The sequence below is a fragment of the Molothrus ater genome, chromosome 5 (genome assembly GCF_012460135.2).
Source record: "Molothrus ater isolate BHLD 08-10-18 breed brown headed cowbird chromosome 5, BPBGC_Mater_1.1, whole genome shotgun sequence".
NCBI lineage: Eukaryota > Metazoa > Chordata > Aves > Passeriformes > Icteridae > Molothrus > Molothrus ater.
In genome coordinates, this window is record NC_050482.2 from 25552711 (window position 1) to 25578856 (window position 26146).

At 37.6% G+C, this 26146-nt stretch overlaps 1 protein-coding gene across 3 annotated transcripts in view; it reads right to left on the reverse strand.

Moving 5' to 3' along the window:
- The window catches only part of MDFIC (MyoD family inhibitor domain containing), a 51977-nt gene extending 26371 nt beyond the window's left edge, over nucleotides 1-25606 (reverse strand). Inside the window, exons 1-3 of one of the 3 annotated variants that reach the window (XM_036401456.2) lie at nucleotides 25558-25606; nucleotides 23347-23502; nucleotides 12038-12169 (exon numbers count right to left, since the gene is read on the reverse strand). In XM_036401456.2, coding sequence (XP_036257349.1) covers nucleotides 12038-12169; nucleotides 23347-23437 — 223 coding nt within the window. In that variant the 5' untranslated portion in view covers nucleotides 23438-23502; nucleotides 25558-25606. Of the gene's footprint in view, nucleotides 1-12037; nucleotides 12170-23346; nucleotides 23503-23742; nucleotides 23775-23921; nucleotides 24035-25557 lie in introns of those variants that run through there. The other 2 variants (XM_036401457.2, XM_036401458.2) reach the window with 2 other exon arrangements.
- Nucleotides 25607-26146: the final 540 nt, after the last annotated feature.

Genomic DNA, 26146 nt, shown 5'->3' on the forward strand with positions numbered 1-26146 from the left:
CTGCTGTATGCCACTAATGCACCAGCTTGGCATCAGGGTGACCCAGAAATGAGAGCTCTTTTTCCACATTTGAACTAACTCTTTGGTGTACCTTGAAGTCATAAGGCAAAACCCAAAATATTTTTGTGAAAGCTCTACATGTAAGATTCTTGAGAATATACTTTGAAAAGTGCTCTTTTTAGAGTCCTTGAAAAACCTATATTCTCTTTCTTTCTTCCCTAGATTCAAATCTACAAGCAATCATGGACTAAAAGGCTGAATCTCTGTATCAGAGCTGTCTTTTCCCTTCCCGACCCCACCCCACCCCACAGGCAGTTTAACTTTGACTCAAAAACAGTTGTTTCATATGCTAAGGGAAAAGGCAAGGGAGTCTTTCTGAACATAAACCTTTTTCAACTGAGAGCTTTGTGTGTCAAATACAAAACTGAATGCACTGAACATGCAATCATTGTCACCAATACTAAGGAAAAAGGCAAATATTTTTTACTTAACTGCTTATTTATCACATTCTACCAAAATGATCTAGCAAGACCTCTTTCTGACTTGGCTGGAAAAACCCACACATCCTGGCCAAGTTTTCATAATGACCTCGATTACATGAATTCAATATAGCAATAAAAAGAAAAGCTAAATGAGCTTTTGCCAGCTGCTCACAGGTCCATCCCTTAGAGCAGAGCAAAAGTCAGACTGCTGACCGTGCCTGCTGTAAACCAAACTTCCTGTAAAAACGATGCACTTGGTTTCCTGAAAGGAAGCAAAGCATAAGCTGCTCAAACAATACATAAGAAAGCTCTGATATCTGAGCCACACAGTTACAAATCTGTCCTGTTAAAAAAATACAGTGCCACATCAGTGACCAACAGCAACAAGCGCAAAAATTCAGAGAAACAAATGCATTACCTCAATAGGACAGCATCAGATTAGTTGAAAAAATAGATAAATTGTTTTAATGGGATGTAAAACATTTTTCTTTCATTCCACAACTGAGCTAAAATTCTGATTCTCCACTCTGTTCATGAAACAAGATATAATTCCCTATGAAATTGTTGTGCCCAAACGATATTAACAGCAAAATACTAGTTTTTATCTCTAACATGCAGATAGGGATTATTCTCATTCCAGCATGTTTAAAAGCATTCAACAGTACCTATGGAATTATTTTCATTCTCTATTAAAAATAGTTCTTTCAACTTACAAAACTATGCAATTTGACCCACTGAAGTTTATTTAATTCATCTTTTGGTTTAAAATATTTTTAAGCAGCATTTAAATTTGAATTAGCTCCATGCTTGGAATCAGTGCTTCTTGCAACACAGTTGTTTTGTTTTAAAACCTTTTGGTTTGTCTTAGAAGACATACTTCTCTTTATTCACAGAAAAAAAAATCCTTCTGCACTAATCACAATTACTTTTTTTTAATGGAGTGCAGATACAGAAATGAAATCCATGCTGTGTCAGTATTATTTGCAATACTGAAAAATGTCCATTTATGCATTTTAAAAACATTTTATTACAAGTTTTTACAGTAAGCTGAAGGATTTCAAGAAAAGAAACATCATTTTAAGTGAAAGCATTAGAATTTAGCTACTTTTTTTTTGTCCTTTTATAGTTTAAGAGCTTTAAAAAGTCACAGCTGAGACAGCAAGCTTGTCTTACCTACAAAGATCCAACGCACAGCACAGCAACCACATCAAACACAACCCACCTTCCCTTGCTGCTTACACAAGCCTTCAGCCACACAAAGGCATTCCCAGCATCATCAGCAACAGCAGGACCTGCCCAGGCTGGTGACAGGTGAGCCAAAGTGCCCCTGTACTGTGCAGCTTTTCCCTGCCTGGAAAACACTGCAGACTCACTTGCACTTCTTGGCCCCAAACAAAAACACTCAGGGAACCACTCAAACAACTGCTAAGGGGGCAGAACTACACTGTTCTTGATACCACCATATCCACTCTTCTGGAGAGTCATGGCAATCTGCCATTTTATCTGCCATTTGGAATTAATTCCAGCACCCTTTTCTTTCATGTCCTTGAGTATAACTGGCTACATTTTACTGTGCCATAACATTTTCTGAGACTGCTAGAACTAACAAATCATTATGGAATATTTCCCTACTACCTTTTATTTAATTAGCATTATGATGATTCAGCCAAAATTCCCTCTTTCTGTACAGTGCAGTACAGAGAAGCCAACCTACTCAAAAATCACCAATGTTTTATTTTTAAATACATGCTTTTTATTGGCTTCCCCAGTCTTTAACTTCCTGCTTTTGTCAGTAGCTACAAACTAAGACCAGGATAATTTTTTTTTTTATTTTATGAAAAATTAAATCTCATATTATCACATGGCTCTAGAAGCTGAGTTTTGTAGTGTGTTGTGAAATTTAACAGCTGGGGGTTTTGCCTGAACTGCACAGTATCTTTACAAAATTCACTGTTAGCTCTCCAATAGTCAGATTACTCATGCTAACACAAAAAAGGTCATTGCTGCTTAAAAACCAGCTTAAATGTTGATGTTAAGACATAGATGCTGAGACAGGCTTTTGTACTGAAGCACTTTAAAATACTTTCAGTCAACCTCTAAGCACAACCTCACTGTCATTACTTACAGGTTTGCCATTGTATTTGAGAAAGAAGTGGGGAAACAAAGGACTGTTCAAGCAACCAAACAGACAAACAAACAAAAATAGGAAAAAGGGGCACTAGAGAAAATTATGCAAACAGAAAAGAGAAAAATAGCTTGGCATCAGAATTATTAGAGGGATGGGTCAGTCTTTTCTTTATCCTTTTACTTTATAAAGGCAAATAAGGGAAAGAGGATACAGAGTAATTTATTAAAAATGGGAACAAACCTTCAGCATTCCTCCAACTTTGATTCCACCATATCACTGATACACACCCTTTACTTTCTTCCAAAATTACCCTAAATTCTAAGGAGTTTTTTTAAAAATCAATAGTTTAAAGTGCCATTCCATTACAGCCATCGTGAAATGCACTTCTGTCCCTAAGTTTTGAAAGTAAAGTATATTTTCCATCGAAACCTTCCCTGTGCTTTCAAGCAAGTCTTCTCTTTTCCATAAGGACCCGCTTCAAAAAAATTCAACAAAATATAAATAATGAGACCTGAACTTCTTGCCCTATTCCAGCTATCACAGCAGAATTCCTAGTGTGGATGCTGATTTGATAACAAACAAAAGCTTTTGCCAGGTTATTTTCTCTTGTTCAAGGAGGGAGCATAGCCCAGCGAATGGGAATCTCTCTGTTCTCTGAAAATGCTAGAGTAACAGATGTTCTATAATAACACAGTCAAAACCAAATAGTGATTTACTTAAAATTGAGTCTGTCAACTAAACTGTAAGAAAAAGATTCCTCAGACAAAACACCATGCTACAAATGGGAATCAGAAAATCAAGCGGACCAAGAAGTATATCAACTAACAGTCAAAGGAGTGGAACAAGAAGAGGAGCGGATAAAAACCAGATACCTTTTACTAGAATTCCTCCTTTAAAAAGTGTTCTGAGTTGTTTTTTTCCCTTCTATATTTCCAAAGTTAAACACTGTCTTATTTGTTGTAAATACAAAACTCACACTAGTTGCAAGTTTCCAGGATTTGATCCAGCACAGGACAGCTTACAGAAGGGCTGTGCAGAGACTCTCGCGGAGCACGGAGACCTTACAGCTGCTTCAGCTGCATTAATGTATGCTGCCAGTTACTTCATAGCGTGATTAGCGTACAGTCCCACCCAATCACCTATCTAATGCTGCATAAAAATATTTACCAAAACTGATTTTACATTATAAATATGACAGTGACTCATCACTATAAAGTCATCACACAGTAAAAAGAATATATATATATATATATTGAAGTAGGGAAATACTTCACGAAGTCATACTTACAAAGTGAGCTGCAAAATACTAAATGAGATTGTGTAATTTGATAAAGTCACCTATAAGAAAACTACATGTACGCTATCCAAGGTTACTCTGTATCCTGCCTCATCATCCAAATATTTTTCTGCATCATCTCTGTGAAAAACTGAGGTTGATCCCTCAGAAAAGTTTTTCCAGGCAGGTTCATCCCAAATCTTCTCACCAAAACTTATTTTCTTTCATTTTGAAATTCAAGCAAAAAGAGTACTGTTCACTGATCTCCTGTATTCCTGAATTGTACAGTCCTAAAGGATGCTCCATTCTGATTTGACACTGCTTTTACAGCTAGTTCTGGTCAGCACAATAATCTTTCAGTGATTTTCTGTCAAAATGTGAATTTTATTTCAACTTGCAACTTATGGAATACAGTCAAAATACGCACCTGTCCTATTGAAGAAAGCAGACTGGGAAAGGTAGATGCCGTCTAACTGGCTGAGGTTTTATTTTTGAAGATGTACTTCCGAGTTACCTGTACCTGAGGACAGTCTTGCCCCTGATCTGCCAAAGAATGGCAATAGTTTATGCTGTCTCTCAGTAGCAAAAACTTGCCCTGAAGGTCAAATCTGACTCATAGGCCATTTTTAATAGGTTTGCTTAACTCTTTGCTCTACTTGACTTGTCTCGAGAGCAAACTTCTTGACATTTTATGCAAACATTATACAACCTTAAGTTTGAGTTATAAATCAGTAAAACTCACTTAAATGTGAGGATCTTTGCAACAGGAAATAGTCTCTTAGCTGAAATTCTGCTGTAATTAACATTAGCATTGCTAAATTTTCTCCAAACAAGTGTCATAATATTTATAGTTCAAAGAGAAAACATGATAATTGAGATACTGCCTAGAATTTGAGGGAAGAAAGTTTACAAGTAAAATTTAAGCCTCTAAAAATCATGGGTCCAGACAAACTCAGAATTTGAAAAGTTCTTCTGGTAGGATGTATGAATTCGCATTTTATAATCACAAACTTCAAGATCAGTATCCACACAAAAATGTTTCTCACACATCAGAACACTCCAGTTCATTCAAAAAGAGAAGGCTCAGGTATCAAATAATCAACCATTCTCTTAAATCAAGCCTCAATATATGTGGAAGCCTACTTTGCCAGTAAAATGATTTTTAAAAATTGGTATAAGAAATAGCCTGAATGACCACAGCTGTTTGACACTGTAATATTTTTCAAAAGGCTCCTTGGGTTTGGATTATGAAAAAATTTTTAAGGAAAAAAAGAAAGCCACACCACAAGACACCAATAGGTCATAGGCTCCTGTTTGTCCTTTATAAAAAGGAAAGGTACTTGCAGGGTTCTTTTGCACTATAGGTATCATATTATCAGAATGCATAAGAAATAAGCAGTATTCAGATCTCCCTTTCCTCTATGTAGCTATATAAAGAAGAAAAATGTTTAACTGTGATTACTTAGCTGAGGCTTATCCTGTCACCATGAGTCCCTCTTCCCCACTTTCACTTTTTTATCAGTAAATAAAAAAATCAAAAATATTTAAAACTATTTTGACCCTTCAATTTTGAAGAATTTAATTCATTATTATGATGTAACACAATATACAATATACTGCCTTTGAGCTGTATAAACCTACACCATGCTTTTCACACCAATGAGAGCAAATACAAAATTAAATCTAAAACAAAAAGAAACTTTTGCCACGGTTTAAATTCATGACATTTTTGCCAGCAGACAGGTTCCTTAAAGTATGTCTTAGATAATGACACTTTCTTACACTTTGTAATTTAGTGTTTTCTTTGCTAAATATGGCTAACTAAATACTGTTAGTACTGAAAACAGAAGAGTAAAACCACACTGACTCATTGGCTTGGTAGTATAATATTTCACATAGAATGCAGTCAAGAGTTTTCTTATTCCTCCTCTTTAAGGAACTACTACAAGCATATTCTACTTTTTTCCCTATAAGAGGAAATGATCAGAAAAAGAAGATAACTATTCTTTCCCATATAGGCATTACAGAATGATTAATTCTGAGACAGTACTAATACACAGGAAAATATTCTGAAATAAAGATACAATTTACTTCAGGCCCAAACACAGCAAGCACAGTAATCTTCACGCTACTCGAAGAATTTCACCTTTGTATGTTACTGGTGGTTATTGCCATCCAAACTTCCTCAGCCTCAGACCATAAATTCAGATAACATTTTGAGAGTCACAAGTAAAATAAAACAGAAACTAAAAGGCTCCAAGTAATTCTGGCTATTAGTGATATGCAGAATACATACACCTATCTTATGGCCATCTGGAACAGTTTAAGTTTGACTACTATTCTGTAATGGTTAAACAAAAGCAAAAAGTTTATTTCTTGACATGGAGTGACAACAAAGTATAGAAATTCCTCATCTATCTCAGTCCACCATCAGCTGCATTGCCTTACAGCATGCAATGTAGAGTTGAAGGGAGGAGGGTAAACAGAAAACAAATACACCTGGCAGCAGCTGAGTGTACGAGGGACTATTACAGTAACACTCAGGTCATTCTGTAAACACAGAAACACACGGGATCAGTTCAGTTGGAAAAGACTTTTGAGATCATTGAGTCAAACTTATGACAGAACACCACCATGTCAACTAGATCATGGCACTAAGTGCCATGTCCAGTCTTTCCTCAAATATCTCCAGCGATGGTAAAACTACCTCCCTGGGCAGTCCATTCCAACATCTGATCTTCCTTTCTGTGAAGAAATTCTTCCTGATGACCAACCTAAACCTCCCCTGGTGCAGCTTGAGACTGTGTTTGCTTGTCCTGGGAGAAGAGACCAACTCCCCCCTGGCCACTACCTCCTTTCAGGCAGGTGTACAGAGTGATAAGGTCTCCCCTGAGCCTCCTTTTTTCCCAGCTAACACCAAAGACCCAGTCAGACTCTGAAGAGTGTAACTATAATGGTACAGCTACCTGTGAAAATCCCTCTCTACCCAGGAGAGGGTAAAGTGAAGATCAAAGGGAAAGGCTTTGATTGTGCAACTCACCAGGCCCCTCAATAGGCCTGAGAAGGTTTTCGAAGACTTTTGGAGCAGCTGTAGTAAAAGAACTGCCAGGTCAGGGGAGAAACAGAAGCAACACAGGCTAGTTCTGTGCTGGGGAGAGGATTAGAAAATCTCTAGGAGAGGAGTTCTCAGGGAGGACCTCTTTACATCTACTAGCCAGATTTGTCATAGATTAACCTTTTTTTAAAGAAGGTTCTAAATATCAAATACTGTGCTGCTGTATAAATATTGAAGTGATTAAGCTTTGTTCATTCATAGGTTAACAGATTTTTATACCTGGGTCTATTTGGAACATTGTACATAAATCACTTCTTTAACTAATAGAATACACCTTTCAAACCCAGTAATATATTTTGAATAATTTCCATTAATCTATTCTGCACATTTTCTGTAGTCACACACTGTTATGCTGCAAGAAGACTGTATTTGTCATACTATCTAGCTTTGAAAAGATCCATTTAAGTTAACTCAAGCACTTTGCACCATTTTATAGACAGAATAAACAGGATCATCTGAAATCACAGTAATTGTAAGATGACTGTGCATCATAGAACAGCCAAGAAATGATATCTGGATTAATATCAAACAAAACAGACTTCTAACAGCAGATTAGCTACTTCTTGTTGGGAAAAAAAAAAACCAACAAACCAAAAGACTCAAAACCAAACAGCATAACAAACTACAGAAATCACTCACTTAGCCAGACAAAGGAAAGGAATTTCCAAAGCTTAAAATTAAATAAATAATCACGTAAAGTGAAAATGTCAACATAGAATACAGAAAGCAAAAAGATAAAAATATTTAGGTTTTTACTCCAGAAGAATATAGTAAATAAAATAGTGGCCACAAGACCATGTAAAATTTATCCCCACAGAGCTGAAAGAAGCATCCCTTTCTCTGAAGAACCACTCTTATCAGGAGCGTGTTCCATGGAGGAGAAAGAGACAATTGAAGCTAGAAAATGATGGATAGCAATGACCTTTCTATCTGTAAAACATGGGCATATTTTAGGTATTTAATCTTCAGAATTGGATTATTATTAATCAATTATTCATGACAATTTGAATCTATGGTAGATGTTTTTTGTTTTCTTAAATATCACATAGCTAAGCTTCTGCTGGAGAACTGGAAAGGAGATTAAATCCTCACAAGCAAATAGTGTTCAAGACTGGCATTTTATTCTCTCCTAAACATTCCCTTCCCTGCATAGCAACACACATTGAAGATAACCTAGTGCCCTCTGCAAAAATCCTGCCTAAGTATTCTAAAATCCATCTTTATAGCCTTTTTTTCTCTAAGAGGGAAAAAAATCCCATACCTCTTCCAGAGAACAAAGAAGAGCATTGTGGTTACACAGAGCAGCAAAAACTGCTATGGCTTCATTCCTATAGCCACAGGTTACCCTGCTGCATGTTTAACATGCACTCCTCCTCACTTGCCAAGAGTGAGTGATAACAGAAGCAGAACCACTTCATTATGGGCCACCAGACCATACAATGAAAATAAGCAGAAGGTGTTTGCAGATATTTTAAATGCACTGCCAAAAAAGATAGCAGATGGAGTTATTCTAAAGCTCTTTTGTAAAGCAGAACTCCTACAGTCAGAAATAATATAAAAAATACTTATGCGTCTGTGAAGAGAAGGGAACAGGTATCAACATTTTCTAGAAGAATAACTTTACTGAAAAATATGTGTCTTCCCAGCTGGGGGAACCACTATGGAAAGACTCTACTTAGGTCCTAAAATTCAAGGATATGGATAGCAGTTGCCACCTTATGATGACTAAAGTCAATTTAACACACATAAAGCCACCAAGGATTTGGCAGTTTTTCCTGTTCTCAAATACTCTGTTAAAAAAAGTACACCTGATTCCTAGTCTAACTGAACTTCCTGACATTATATTTAGTTCTCCCTTTGTCTTGCTATAGTTTAAGAACCGTCTTAACAAATTTCTGTTTGTTGTGGTATGCTTCTTAGGGACTAGGCAAAGCCCCTCTTTATTCCCTTTGTTAACACCAAGCAGATTGAATTCCAGGAGGTTTTCCACAACATGGCACATTTTCAACTACTCCAGTCATTCCTGAGATATTTGTGGTTCTCCCCTGACCCTTCTCCAACCGAACGATCTTCCAGTAACAGTTATGCAAGTGTATTAACAATTACTACAGAAAGGTAATACAACTGCTTCCTTCTTATGCGGCCCTTCATTGTTTATATGTCAGTATACAGTAATCTTTTGATTCTCAAACTCTCTTCCAAAACAATAAATTCTTTGGTTGAGGCTTCCCGTAAGATTAACCATTTACCCAGGATATTCTGAACATTTTCATTAATGGGGAGAAGGGATACTCCAAAGGAGACAGGGAAAAGGCTAATCTGGAGGAAATCTCTGGAGGCTCAAAAAGGGAGCTTGAAAAAAAGAGCGAAAGGGCAAAGCAAGGTGAACGTAAAACATCTTACTGTGGAAAACGGGGGCAGTGTTTTAGTTTATTGATGTTGCCTGGTAAACTGAGTTCACAAGTGCAAATGAGAAATCATACATAATGAAGTCATTACAGGGGCTCTAACACTGGACTTCGTTGTTAGTGTGCCAGTAAATCTGACTGATTAATCTAATTCCATATAACAGCAGGATAAAACAGCTGCAAACAAGGAAAACCTTGGAAATTAAATGCTGGAAACATTTATAAAGTAAAAGCTAATGCTAAGACAAATGGAGTATGTATCAACTGTGGGGATGGAAAACAATCTGTATGGGAAAAAAAGAAACTGAATCATTAGGATAGTGGGGAACAGTTGTGAAGTATGCGCCGTCTAAAACAATTTTTAGAAAGAGTTTTAAAATATACTGTAATAATCAAAACACTGTTTATTTCTAACCTCAAACTTCTTTCAATATACAACAGTCTGTGAACTTTAGTCTGGTGGGGTAACAGATCTGGTTGAATCAAGACCATTTTGAGCTACAATACTTATTTTTTACATGAAATACCCAAGTACTGTTTGTGATAAGAAAGCTTATGTTTGTTTCATTTTTTCTAGTTTTCATACTTGGCTACTAGGTATATTGAGTTGTAAGACTTCTGCAAACTACAAAATGTATAACTGGTCAAGCACTGTTCCCCAGTTTTTAAAAGGAGAACAAACTTCCCTACTCATAAGCCTTGCACCCCCAAAAAAACCCCAAAAATAAACTGCTTTGATTTCATCATTTTTGTTTCTTCCATGTAGAAAACTTTAAACTAAAGGTTATCTGAAGCAAGGAGAGGTTTGCATCATAGCATCTAATCAAATATGACTCATAATAAAGCCTCTACTACACACTTATTAAGACTAAGTGTTTTAGAAACTTACAGCTTTCAGCTAAACTTGCTTTCCACAAGTCAGAGTGGTACTCTGACTCAAAGTCAGAGTAAAGCTACTCATGACTCCAGGATGAGGACAGTCATGCACACTGGAACACATTTTATCCTATCTTCCCCCTTTTCCCTTTTTTTTTTTTTAATTCAGCAGCAACTAACCCTTCCATCACAGAGATATAACTACGTATAATCATCAAGTCACTTTACCAGAGGTTTCCACTATCTGCTGCAAATTCTACTATATGTTGAAAAAAAAGTTTAATTTCCTCACACTTCCCAGTGCAGCCACTGCAGTATGTCTCAGTGGTGAACAGATTATAGAGGATGCACAGAATCACCCTACAGTCCTCAAGGGTTTGGGAATAAGGAAACTTCTAGGAAAAGGGAATGAGAAGGAGGCTATTCCAAAAGCAGAAGATGCCATACACACCCTTCCATATCCTCAACATAAGAACAAAGCAATTGCTTGTCCAGGGACAGTTAGATCTAAAACAACAACCTTTTGGAATGAAGTAAATCTTAAGTAAACTCTCAAGCTGTGCAGGACAATTCTCCCTGTTTATATCCCCTTAAGAATTATTTTAAATCATCAGATTTAAATATCTGATAAGGTAAATTCAAGTTTCCTGTAAAGGATTGACATAACTATTCAATATATTAGAGGTGTAAGCATTTACTGGGATTAATTATTTAGGAAAAAAAAAAAGTATTAACTAAGATTTGAAAATAATTTCAAATACTAACACAAAGTTGCAGAGAAGATAAATGTATAGATAAGACTAAAAAACAACTAAGCAAAATAACAAAACAATTGAAAAAACAACCTAAAAAGAAACAGATAACTGCAGCAAAAAATCACAGGTTTTGACAACAGCAGGTTCAGAAATATGAATTTACCCCACTGTCAACAGTATAGTGTGTATTGTAAAGAGAGACTAACACTGAAATGTGTGATCAGACACCTCAAGAGAGCTGAAGCACCACTCCGCATTTAGTCCATTTTGTTTCTGAATCCACCCAATAATTAAAGAATAGTTCCTTATGCTGCCCCTCCCTTGAGCAACTAACGTTCAAGCATTCACAAAATTTTAGAGCATTACAGAGTATTACCTCTGGCAATTGACAGAAATATTTTTGCCTTAAGAGGGTACAATGGATAGCATATGATCTTCAGTCCAAGACAGGAAAATAGGAATGATCTTGCATACCTTTTTATGTTTTAAAGCACACAGGACATACACTAGGAATGTGGAGCTGTAAAAACTAATTTAACAACTCCACAGTTCCATAGCATGGGTCTACTACTTCAGGACTCAAAACCCTTGAAAAAACTTACACCTGACCAGCACTCAGTGCATCTGGAAGCACAGTTTACTCTGCTGCTTATATATATGCATTACCTGGGAAATTGAGGGTGATGACACCTAGCACAGCTGCATACATGCAGCACTAACAACTGTACTATTAATGAGAAGAATGTAAGACTAAGGCTTTAAAAGCTTAGATGCTACAGAGGTCTATACCATACTGTACCACTTGAATCACACCTTTCTTTGTACTTGTTGCTTATGCATGCTGACAGGAGTCAATCTGGGAAATAAATTCAGTAGATGTGCATTAGAGTTGCAACACAATCGCATTTGACACACATTTAACAGAGTCAACAGGCAGTATCCCATTACACTGTGAAAGCAAGCCTCAGTGGCAGCAATTTGTTCTGGAAATACTTACTTCTGATGAGGTCACCATCAGAGCGATTTCCCCAGATGGACTGCTCTTGTATCTCTGCTTGTATACTTTGATTACTGGAAGGCTGGTTTATGTCTTTATCTTCTGCCACAGTAGTCTCTTGGTCAGTTTTTCCTAAGTCAAAAGAAATTTCAAAGTATTATTTTCTACAGTATTTTTTCTCTATGTGAGCAAAATTAATTTTGAAAATTAAAAGTAAGATGGCATACATTATAACTTGTCTTAGCATCGCCTTTTGTTTCCTTAGAATTAACTTCCAATAAAGTTGATTTTCCATTTGTTTTCTGGCCTAGATCAATATAATTTCTCATTAACAAAGACTTTTAGTCATATTATATCCAATAGTGAAAAATAATACTCAGCAACTCAGCAGCTTCTGTAACAAATTATATTTTTGGGGAGGTGAGGTGTTTTCTTATTTAGTTACCTTCCACAAAGTTTTCATATAAAAATTTTAATAGCTTTGTCACACAAAAAACCATTATTTTTTACCCACATACATGTGGGTCTAGCACATAAAAGCTATAGTAATTTCACAAAATTTTGTTCTCTGTTTTTTATAATTAAACACATAATCAAAGACAAATACAGTTGAAACTTCAAAAGTGACTAGTACAAAAATTCAGAAAATTATTAAACCACAATTACCTATTTTTTGTTGAAGAAAAATACTTTTAAAAAGCCACTGCTGATTAAAAGTAAACATTTAGCCAAAAATTAAAAAAAAAGTATTTCTTCTCTCCAAGTATACATAAAATGCAGGGAAAATTACATAGTAAGGTTATTTGAAGGATTTTTCAGCTTATTTCACAATGTAACAGATGTTGTTTTGATGATGTTGCCAGTTATCACAAGGAGACCAGAATTTCCTCGAACCAAGGCAAGTGACAGTTTTCATCTTCACTGCCATTAATGTTTTAATAATCAAATCCACACACACAAATCTTTCTGTTCTTGATTGTTCCAGGTTTTTCCTACTGGCATTCAAGGAAACATCTCTAAATCTGGATTTACTTTGTTCATTATTCACAGCAACAGATAATCAGTTTATATTACTTACTCAAGGGATATGTAAAACACTAAATATTTTCATAATATGTATTTTTTTCAGTATATCTACAACATTTAATATTTACAGTAAACCTAGATGAGCAACTACTGAAAAGTCTGTTAACTCTATTTATTTGTTTCAAACAAATACATTTATAAAACCTGTATTACACTTTCATATACTGTATCCTCTAGTAAAGCAATTATTCCAGTCCTGAGACACAGAAAAATCACTTTTTGCTACTGTGACATAGTAAAGGTTAGTTTCTTATGTAACCCACAGCACTTTTATTTTAAATCCTAACTTTCTGCCTTTGTTATCCACCCTATTAAACTGAGGCACTGGACATCACTCAAAATAATATATGCCATCTTGTGTGGATAGTAGCATATGCCTTCAAGCACTGCTGCTCCCCTTCCATCAATTTCTGCCTCTGAAATGTCTGACCTAGCTACCTCCGTGGTACTTTGCTCTCAGTCCTCCCTCCCACCAACAACTTGTCAGTATTTGCTCAAGCCCATCCTGAGAAGAACTGTTTCGCTGGGATTGGTGTAGTTATTGAAATGAATGGGAAGATATTTACTTTAATGAGTTTTGCCCCTTACCCCAATGACTTAATCTTACCTAGATACTCATCCTATTAACATTAAAAAAACAAAAAACGAAAACAACAAAAAACCCCAACCAACCAACCAACCAAATAAAAACCCCAAACCAATAACAACAACAAACAAAAATAGAGTTTTTCAACCCCTTTGACAGACAGCAGATACAAATTATTTCTGCTTGGTATCTATCAAATACCAAGTGGCTGTATTGAAGTATGATGATTTAGCCTGTGCAGTTAAGTATTAGGTGCAAATATGTTTCAAAAGTGTTTGAAAAGTGTTCTGGAATAGACTGAATAAAAATAAGTAGTGTCCTGACTAGTGCAAAAGCTCTCTGCTTTCCACAAACACTAAGCTTAAATGAGCTATTTTATGAGATTTTGCTCTTAAATTACTTCACTACATTGATGGCACCAAAATTACAATATGTACCCAGCAGTGCTAGTACAGACCCAGAGAGTAGCTGTATACAATGCTCTCATATAGGATATGACTTTGCAGAACCCTTTTATTTCATGTAGTAAACAATGAATGGCTATAAGGAAACAATAATGTTAATATTATGGGGCCCTTAGAGCTCTAGATTACATTTTTATCTAAGAAATCTGAAGGAGTGCAGAATACAATCAGTCATCATTACTCATATGAATTTATTTTTCATCCCTCTTCTTGTTTTCAGTTCAGCATTTTTTTCTCTTTTTTTCTTTTCATTGTCTAGGCAGTATGTGTATTTTTCATGTGCACTTTTATTATCCTACCTGGATATAGTAACTGGCCAGTCAAGACCATGTAAACAATAGTAGAAGTTAACAAGAATAAAGAAGCACCATTAAAAAGTTAAACAGAAACAATATTGCAATTGAGCAGCAAACAATTTTGCTAGAAATTTCAAAACAATTAACATTAATTATCTCTTTAATCTATTGAATTCACATGAAGACTTCCCTGTAAATGCACATAACAGAAACCTACACCTTTAAATATGTGTTCGGTATCTTATTTTGCACCCCAACATTACCCACTGGAGCAGCTCATCCTGATAGATGCTGCTCTGTGGCATGGTGAGCTCACCCTGGGCAGCAGCAGCTAAGGACCATGCAGCTTCTCCTCCCTTGCCCAGCCCCCAGCAGGATAAGGGGAGAGAACAGAAAGACCCAAGGGAAGAAACGTGTGTGTCAAGATATAGTTTAATAAGTGAAAAAGAAAAGAGGAAGGAAAAGTAAAACAGGAGATGCAAAGGTAATCACTTATCATCTCCCACAAGTAGACCGATTCCCAAGCTAGTCTCTAAGCAATGGCTACCTCCCCTAAAACCTCGTCCCCTGTTTTTATTGCTGAGCATGACATTCTATGGCATGAACAGCCCTCTTGTCAACCTGGGCCAGCTGCCTGGATCGTGTCCCCTCCCAGTCCCATGCCTATCTGCAGTCTAGTCACCGGAGAGAAAAGTGGGAAAAGAGAAAACCTTGACTGATGTTGTGCAAGTGCTGCTCAGCAATAGCCAACCCACTGGTGTGCTATCAACCTTGCTTGAGTCACTGATCCCAAACACAGCACCACAGGGGTTACTCTGAAGAAAATTAACCCCATCACACCCAGACTTAGTTCAATGGGGCTTTAGAAATAGTAGACCTTATGATCTCTCTTATATATTTGAGCATTTTTTCATAAATCGCTTCTGGTGCATCACACTACTGAAAACAGGCACACACTGGTGTCTTGAGTCAGTTGCTTCTTCTTGAATATGTACCATGTCTCAGTTTTTGTAGAAAGGGTTATTCCCTTATAAAAAACAGTTGATAATGGGATCATATTTTCTTAATATTAGAGGTGCCACTACAACATACCAATTACAACAAATCACACATGAAGACAGCCTCAAGACCATTCCTGTCTTTTGTTGATGCCATTACTTTTATGTTAGGTACCTAAGAATTTTCACAACAGTAGTTTATGAAGAATCAACACAAAGACCTTACTCTGACAAAAATACTAATGACTGGATCTGGTCATAGAAAAGCATGACTTTTTTTTCCACTGCATCTTCAAGTAAGTTTGTAACACTTTTCTGTTTCAATCAAGCTTACCCTTAAGAATTCTTTCTGTAAGACTTCCTTAGTATTTTAGCTTCTGCTTCCTTTAGCACACCCTTCCACTCTCATGTGGCTAACCTCCAATACTGACAGCCAAGAAAAAAAAGAGATGCTCTTCTTAACAGTTCAAATAATGGAAAGAAAAGACTCATTATGTTCTGAGTCTGGCAGAGCTGAAGTATAAATCCAATCTCTCTTCAAAACCACAGTAAGTTACTCTAGGTCAAGTCACAAAAGCAACACAGACTTCTTACCTACCACAGTTCAGCCCCAAACCAGCAACTTGTGTGGCTCTGTACTTCCCCTAAACTAACAGCAGTGCCAGGGCTGAAAAGCTTCTAGTCAAAAGCCCCAGGGAGTGACACCCACACAGAACACCTTGTGATTTATTCTGAAGGTAAGCATGGGTAGAAACTCTGCTTGTCCAGGGACTAATGCAAGTTTAAGATTTAAATAGTAAGAGATATGACATGCTCGCAAAGTATAGAGTTGAGATGGCTAAAAGCCAAATCATACCTATGATACAGACAATTGGTAAGGCACTTAATGAAAAAAATTAAAATTTTAATCACATCTCAAAGTTACTGCTTCATTAAATAAGCGAATAAACTGAATTACTGCTTTTTCTCTCTGGAATTACTTAAATACATATAAATCATTTCTATAGCCTATACATTCATTTTACCATAATTTTGTTATATTTATTTTTAAATTACACAGAAATACACATATTCCATAGAATAGAAATCTGTTTTCACCTTTAAGACTATTGTAATATTGATTGTTAACTTTTGTTCTAGTTTGGAGAATGCCTCTGGTTACACATGCTCCTTTGCAACATGACAAATACATTCTGCAAGACTCCACCAACTGAATAATGTCAGCAGTCTGGATTAGCAACAACACTACTATTACAACAGCCACATCAAAAAGTAAACTTAACAAATAGTCACCTGTCAAGAAAGACAGAAAGCCCCATGTATATTAGGCAAAACAGGTATACAGGGCAATCTCCCCAGGTTACTTCTAGTTCTGTATCCTATGCCTTTGGAAAGTTGTTGGAACATATGTCAAACTGATTCCTGAAAAATTCCTAGACCATCCCAGTAAATAATCTCTCTTTTCAGAGCTACATTTGTGTATCTTTCTCTGCAATGTAAATCATATTAAGTAAAGATGAAATTAATACACAAAACTGATAGGAAAAGATAGGTAATGGATGTGTGTTTGCAAGATACAACTGAAAGAGCTCAAGTCTCACAAACAACCAACTTTTCTTCTCTAAGGGTTTGTCTATTCATACATTCACATACCTGCTGCCCCCAAGAGCCACACCACACCTTCTTGTTCAGAAATGGGTCTCTGTGATTTCATACATGTGCTATCATGCATCATGAAGCATATAACATACACAAAACAAAAATGGAAACAAGTGCCCCCATTAAGTGCACGTCCTCAGAGTTCAACTGTCAGCTGATTTCTGTTCATTAGAGGACACATAACCTCATATACTGACTCAGCCATCTCTTCCAAGAATGTGAATCATTAGAGTGCATGACTAGCAAAATGACAAACTGGACTTGAGAAACAGGTTTAGAGTTTGTCTTTAAAATTTAGGAGCTTGTATATAAAATGAATTTAATGAATACTGCTGCAACAACCAAAGCCTTTGCCACTATGACACATTCATTTTCTGCTCACCATCAATGTGGTAGACTGCTCCAAATAGCATGTAAAGAAAAAAAACAACTGTTGGGAGAAGTTTCTGGAAACCTGAGTGCATCATTCTCATCAAGGAGAGAGAAATAAGCAAAATGGACTGGCACAGTGATCACTGATCTCCAAAAATGCAATCACAAATGGTGGTCCAACAGTTTTGTTGTGTAGGGGCAAAGGAAAGATTTGGAAGCAAAGTTACTTAGGCACCTAAAGCTGACCTAGTTGTTGTGATGAACCATCAGAAGGCCTGAGTGTTTCCTACAACAAGGAGATGCAGATTTAAAAATAAATGTGCTAGGTTCAAATCATCCCAAATGAAATTTTGTCCTTCAAAGGAAAGAGCAATTACAAAAGAAAATCAATTGCCACAAAACATAAACACAAACACATAAGTAGATCTATGAAGAATAAAAAAAGTCAAAGAATGTTCCCAAAAGGAAATGTAACAATCAGTTCTCTGTATACAATTGTTGGGAGGGATTGAAGAGCATGTGGCAAACACTGCATTTTTAACACTTCCTTTGTTCATTAATAACCTTGCTGGCAAGGAACCACTAAGGATGCTACTTCCTACTGAAAGTTCCACTGTTCACAACAATAGCACAAAGAAACCCTGATAAAACCACATTTCACAGTGTAATCATTAACAGTGACGCCTAACATCTACTTCATGAAATGCCTAAAACTTCTAGGCATCTTATATAACAAATAAATTCAACAGTTTGTGTAACAGAATACCTATTCCAGCATTTACCTGAAACAATCTCATTTCATTAATGACATCTAACTAATAATGATAATCCACGACTTATGGAGTTAGAAGCTTCCAATTAGATGTTTGTTTTAAAACTTAAAAAGAAAAAACTTATTTGCATTAATTTAATTTCAGTGGCTTTCACTTAAGCATCTCTTGTAACTTTCGATGGCTCCAGAAGTGTCACAGAAAAAAAACACTTTCTCAAAAATTAGAGCAATTTAACTGAGCAATTTTTTGGAAAACTCTTACACAGGATTTTCCAGGTGCAAGCTATGGAATAACTATGAAAGCACTAGAAGTTTTGACAGCCATGAACAAATTTGAGTCATGATAAATTAAAAATGGACAGCAACATGCAAATAGGTATTCTGCATTATTTTAAGTCTTAAAAAGGTCAAATACATAAGTGAAGCCTTTTCACAAATAATCATACTAATTATACAGTCAGTTATGCATGCGTGTCATTCATCCAAAGAAGTTTCACATGTATACAAAACCAGTTTCATGGAAGTGCTAAGCAATACTTGGCAGCTATAGCTGTACTAGCAATGGCCAATAAAACTGGGCCTGTACAGTGAAAGAGTTAACTTTAAGAATATTTCATGTAATACATGTTCCAGGGGCTTTCTACTTTGAACTAGTTCTCAGATATAATCTTAAAGATTCAAGGCTTACTAGTGGCTGGAGTGTATTAGGCACATTCCTGCAGCTTTCACATTATTTTGAGCAAAAGGAATCCCATCCAGGTCACTCCCTAGGATCACTCCACAATGCAAATCAAAGTAGAGGCGAACAGATTTACTTCAAAACTGCATGGCTGATCCAAATAAAAAAAGTAGGATAACACACTCATTGCTGAATGTTACTTACTAGGGAAAAAAAAAAAAAAAGAAAAGATAAGAAGTGTTTAAAGCAAAGAGAAATCTAACTTCTGAGAGCCCAGAGCTGAATTTAAGGAGAATTACTGTGATATAAAATAAACCTGTGATGTAAGATGGAACAAAAATATTTCAAACTTGATACAAGATCTTTACAGTCAACTCTATGAAATACAAGTCTATCACACCCATGAGGGCATGAATCACTTGACTGGAACGTTATGCACGTGAAACTGAAAGCAGACATATGCTTTCATGACAAACTAGAGTCAGACATCTATTTACCAAAGTTTTAGATATTTTAGTCAGTAATATTAAATAAATGCCTCAGTACTGGCACATAGCAATGAAACGAATACAGATTCTCTCAGCTCTTGTCAGATAGCAAGAGGGAATAAAATTATAGAGGAAATAGTTGGTAAGTTTGAGCAATCTGAGTACACTGGTTAACCGTTAAAATAAAAATATATTACTCACAACACTGGTAAAGTGGAATAATTGTTGTGATAGCAATCACTGTTGCCTCAAGAACGTCCAAACACACCCTGCATTAAGTCTTTTGTCACCCAATCTCATCTAGCCATCAGATTCCTTTCGTGTTCCTCATCATGAAAACAGTTAAGCGCTGAAAACATGAAAATTAGAATCACATTTCTGAAGAGGAGTACTTTGTACATATTCTGAATGGAAGTATTAGTTGCTGCATATGGTTTCTTGAGATACCAAATCAGAGCTGCATCTCCATCCAGCAACAGTGAGATGATGTGCACCAGAGAGAACAGTCACTTATAGAATCTGATCCTTGATATTTCTGGTATATTTCTCCATCCTCCCCACCCCATCAAAATAAAATGTTCTAGTGAATTTCCATCATCTAAAGATTTATTACAGTGAAATCAGTTTCAATTTTGCAATAAGTTGCTAATTATTATAATTATTGTTTTTATTTTCTTTCTTAATTGAGAAAGCTAAATATTATTCCTTCATTATTCTAGCTTACAGTTAGTTACCAAAAAGCAAAGATAAAAGCATTCCAAATAATTTATAGATGACAGCCCTGAATTTCTCTCTTGTATTCCATGGTTTATTCAAATGTAGAGGATTTAAAAAAAAAAAAAGCATATCCATAATCCAGGCAATAATCACACCATAACTTTGAATATATGAAACATTTTCCTTAAAGCATAGAGTCCAAGGGTCATGAATTACAACATTCTTTCCTCAGGGACATTATTTTGGTACCTATGAGTTGAGAAATACCTGATCACAATCAAATTGAAGTGGTCTGAGCAGAGACCTATTCAGTGACTACATCACACAAGTAGATGTAATCATAATTTGGTTCCAAGATCCATGAGCTAAGGGAAGAAAGAAGGCATCACTAGGATCTTCAACAAGGGTGCACAAGCAGAGCTACGCTTTTGGAAGGATGTGGCAGAAATTAACATATTTGCAGAAATTACATTAAACCTTCCACCCTGCAGTGTGTCTCTTAGAGCAGCAGACCACACTGACATAGATAATGGTTCAAGGACTGAAGTTGAATTTTGACATTGCTACAAAAGAAGATGCCATGATTTCATTTGCTCTCTCTCACAGCCCACTAATTGTGGATGGGTGGCATCCAGATTCTCACTAACATTTATGCATTTATTCAAAAATGAACTAATAAGGAAGAACAGTGACAGGGGATATGTTGAGAGAGCATATTGGTTAAAGTAACACAGAAAAATTCTTTTCAGTTGTGACAGCCAGAGCATACCACATCTGTAGGCCAAATTCTACCTCAACCCAGTTTTCACCATGTCCACAACTGATGAATATTCCTGCATACTGCCTAAGCTTTATTAAGTTTGCCTGATCCTTAATTACATTGTGGGATAGCTATTTTAGAATATTCAAAATTCAACTGAAGTTTCTTTTCCTTTCTTCAGCATCTGAATGTATATGATAGCAAGCAAAAGGAACACTGTGTATCTGGATTTCTTGATGACACCTTGCAGAACTACAGAAGAGGAAAAGTTTGCTCCTAGGACGAGGTATCTCTATCAGTTAAACATATACAAAGCACATTAAAGTATGCTGTTACAAATGACAAATTCCTTCTCATTAGAATGCACTTAATACTTTATTATACATACAAGATAAGCCATCTTCTCCTGATTAAGGACTCTTAATTCTAGGTCAACCCAGATTTCAGATATCTCACTGTAAATATATGAAGTCATTTATAGGTCAATAATATGAATTTCAATCAAAGCTTTTAAAATTATCACCAAATTCTAGAGAAGTCAGTGTAATTTTGGATGTCCTGGTGGCAGAATAGAAGGATAGGGGCTGTTGAAAGTCCCAGACATACAATCTTAGTTTTTCAGCCCTGGAATATCTGAATTACCTTACCCTGTAACCACACACCACAAAGCTGACAACAGAAATGCTGGAATATAGACTGGAAATGTTATGAACTCACCTTTTCCTCTTTCCACCCCCACTTCCCCAACAAACTTAGACTAGAAAAAAACAACAAATATCCACATTAAAAATCGATATTATCCTTAAATATAAATTCATTAGAATAAAATCAATGTATTTGAATGCTGAATTCTGTTTTGTCTTTATGTGAACTCTACATAAGCTTTAAAATTGAGCACGTGCCTTGATAGGTGTGGTCAGTGAACAAACCATAATCATAATGCTTATTTGTGCCTTACTGATCCCTCAGAAAGCTGGGAGGTTTAATTGTGTCATTTAGATTTTCTGCACATTACTTATCAGGGACAGATCTGTATTTGTTTCCTTACTTTTCATTAAAAAAAAAAAAAGCATGTATTTACAATCATACATAGGACTTGCACTTCATAGTAAACACTGTGTTTGAAGTGGTACTGTGAGAATGAGACCACTTCCATGCTAGTTAGTTCACTGACTTACCACTTCAGTAACTTTGATGTATGGCCTACATGCAGAATTTAACCAGTGTGGTCAGTTGACCACATGGCAAATAAAAACAACACACTGAAATTAAACATATATCACAGGTACTGATGGTTCTGGCAAAAATGTGATTCTAGCAGTTCAGTTCTGCATGCTTGATCTTCTGCATTTAATCTCTTTTATTATTATTTTTTACTGTTTAGAAGTTATGAGTCATTCTCTAGAACAAAAAAAACCCCAAAACCCATCCAACAATAAGATAAGTATAAGCCAGCTTGCTATGCCCCCTTGCCAAAACATTTTTTACTTAGCTACAGATACTTTCTGGTTTCTGAAACAAGTCTTCAGCTCTGATTACACATAGCTATTGATTTTCTTAGTTACATAAACAAGACTGCACTTTTAATCCACAGTTGCACAACTGTATTACCAGGCTCTGCTCCAGTTAACCAGTTATGAATAAAGTTACAGTTCTTGAACAAGATTATTTGTCCGTTTTTCAGAGACTTTTTAAACTCCTGTCAGAATTCTGGAAAATCATAGCTGTAAATAAATAAAGAAAAGTCTCATCTTCACAGACCAGGACTTGACAGGCAAGCATACTTCCCAATTTTGAGGATAACCTAAAATATACTTTGTCCAACTTCTCTACATGAAGGTGATCAGAGTATCAGTGCATTTTTTTCAAAAGCAAATAAGACATAAATAATTTATCTTTAAGATGAACATACTTTTAAATAACCTTTTGAACAGCTGATATGAAACAAGTTATATTCTCAGAGACTGATTTTAGCTGCAGCATCACAGAGTAATCTAAGAAAAAAACAGCAAAGTGACTTCCAACCTGAACAAGGCTCTCACTATTGGATCAAACTTCCATAATTTACTTCAAGACCTGGAAGGACAGCTTTACAGGAAAGAATTTCTAAACACGAACACAAAGCTGAGAAAAACAAAAGCGATTTTTAAGGAGCAACATCTGCCTCTGAATGACTGCAGTTTTTCAAGTACTGAAAATCAGGGTTGAGAGCAGCAAAATTTTTCCTTACTTTTTTTTTGTTGTTGTTGTTTGTTAATTTTTTATGGGAATTTTGGGTTAAAACACTAAAATGGTGAAGCGAAAGTACTACAGAGATACACTACAGAGGGGAGGGGCAAAAAAAGACGGGTTAAAACCCACTAGTCAAATCAGTAAATGTATCATTCAAATATAACGCGCAAAAATTACAGAGAAACTTTAAAGCAACTTACCTCGAGGGAGAGAGATCAAAGAGCTGTTTTCAGTCGGAGCTTGCTCTGGCCCTCCAGGCCCCGGAGGAAGAGGTTCTCTCACTTGGGACATCTGCCAGCTCTCTCGCCAAGTAACAGAGAGCCTGCACCCCTCTCCAACAAAACTAACACGCGACCCTGAAGGGACAAGCAAATGAAAGGACTCGTTAATGTATTTTACGCAGAAAACTCACGGTTCGGGGCGAGGGACCGAAGAGGGACAGTAGGGAAGCGGCGGCAACTTTCCGGCGCGGCAGCGGGCGCGCCCCCCGCCCCCTGCAGCGAGCACCCGCGGGGCCGAGGGCGGGAGCGGCCGTGAGGGTGGCCGGGGGGGCCCGTCGGCCGCGGCGGAGCCGGCCGGCAGCGCGCCGCGCCTACCTCCGCATTTCCTCCGCTCCGCTCCGCCCGGCCCTGCGCCGCGCCCCGGCCGCGGGAGCTCCGCGCCGCTCCCGCCCCGCCGCCGCCCGGCCCGGCCCGGCAGCCGCCTCCTCCGCGCCGCCCGCCCCGCGGCCGCGGGCCTTCCCCCGGCAGTGGCGCGCACAGCCTGGCACTCACACCCGCTGTCCCACCGCCGCCACAGTCACTCCTTCTCCATCATTTCCGGACAATGAAACAGCCCGCTCCGGCTGGCGGCGGCTGCGGCTCGGGCGGCGGTTGTGCAGCTCCTGCCGCCCGCCAGCGACGGGCCCGGGGGCTGGGCTGGGCTGAGCGGGGCCGGCCGGCCGCGGGGCGCCGCGCTGGCCCCGGCCGGGCCTCCAGCCATGGAAATTCCCCCAGGAGACCGTAACCCGTCAGACAGAAGTAGGCAAGAAGGGAAAAAAAACAACAACAACAAAAAAAAAAAAAAAAAAAAAGCCCCAGGAGAATGTGAAAGGGAGGCTGTCCAGGCCGGGCAGGGTGTGCAGCTCAGCGCTGGCAGCGGCGCGGGGCGCAGCGCTGGCTCCCGGGCTGGCCGCGGTGCCACGGATCGCCCGCCACCGGTTGCGCCTCGGAGCGCGGAGCGGCACGTGGGGCACCGCAGGCACCCGCAGCCTCCGGCGGGCCCTGCTGCGCGTACCACCCCTTCTGCCCCTGTCCCTGACTGGTGTCGTGCACGTATGTCCATTGGAAGGACTTCACAGCGGGCACACAGAAATACTGAAAGAACACGAAGAATAGAACAAGCAGTTTTCAAAAGTAGAGCCCTAAAGTGCAAAGTACTTCCTCTGCTACCATCTGCCAAGCAGTGTTACCTAGACTTTCTCCATATAGGAAATAACACTTTTTTTCCCATGGCACAGTGTGATGTGGTCATCAGTGTTATGCTCTGTTCTTGCCCACAACCTAGGGTACTGCGATTATTGCTCACACGTGTGCTGGTGTCCATAAGCTACATGCTTTGCCTTGCTTATGGGAACACAGTATGTCACCTTTTTCAATCAAGTGTGTCCAGGTTTAAAATGTATTTTCCTTAAAATTTACAAGCAGATTATTTTGTTATGGTTTAGTAAATATGCTAGGTTTACTGGTATGTCTCATGACAGTGAGATATCTAAATATATTTTTTGAGAAACAAGAGTAGGAATATAAAATATACAAGTTTTAGACTGTCAGCATCCTAACATGAGAGACTATAGCTGATAGATATTTATTTTGATATCACACATGCTAAGCAATATGCTCAGTTATTAAACGTTAACTTCTTAAAGTTTAGCTTTTCCCTGACATGCTTGCAAAACAACCAGATGAAGTGTAAATACCTGACTAGGAGCCAGTTCTATGTGAACTCCACACCCTTCAGAGCTAACTCTTAATTCAGAAGTCATCAGTAATTTTGCACCACTCTACAGCTTTATTTTTGTCATTGTTGGTGCAGAAGAGAAGTGTGATGAAAGGTGCACATGCTTTCCTCCAAAAAATACCATAAATTTTTAGTATTTCAGTAACCTAAGGTGTTTTTTAGTGCAGCATAGTTTTTCTTTAAACATTTATATGGAGAATGGGGTGGGGGGGGGAAAGATGTTTTATGTAGGAAAGAAGCTGTGTGAAAAAAATCCATTTGGGGCCAACGAAGCTATTATTTTACTGTGTAATAATAATGTTGGTCTCTATATCTACACTTTTCATCTATGCAAACATTGCATAACTTTCCATAGTCCCCTCCTTGCTGTCCCAGGGGGCAGAGTGATCAAAACATAAGGTAGAATGACTTACCTCAAACTCCCAAGTGAGTCAGTAGCAGAAGAAAGGTTATGACTCACTCTCAACATACAAGCTTGTGTTTTTCCCTCTGAAACTGGAAACATAGAGGAGAGCTGTAGGAGGAGCAATAATTTAGCCAACCACACCCTGCTTCCAAAATATTTCATTGGATAATAAATGCCTATGGAGAGCTGATACCACCCAGGGTTGGTATTTCGGTGGGTTTTTTTAACCTTATCTGTGAAACCCACATGGTAAACTCCCATGATGTTCGGTTTATCTTCTTTAAAAAGGTAATGGGACGAGGTCACCCTGACAAGGTTCAGTTGTAGAGTTTAAAGCTCTAACTAAGTGAATTTACAGGATCTTCAGCAGACAGTACAGCAGATGCAGTCGGAGGCAGTCCTAAACAAAATCCGATTAAGAAAAGGTAAGATAATTCAATACACAAAAAGCACAATTCACTGAAAATGTACATTAAAAATATTGTGCAATAGGCAGCACATTGCATACCAAAGGCTGTGATTGTAAAAAGATGGGTCCAGATGTGGTTCCTGTTAATGAGATACCGCAGATAGGCAAAGCTCATTGGCATCCGCAC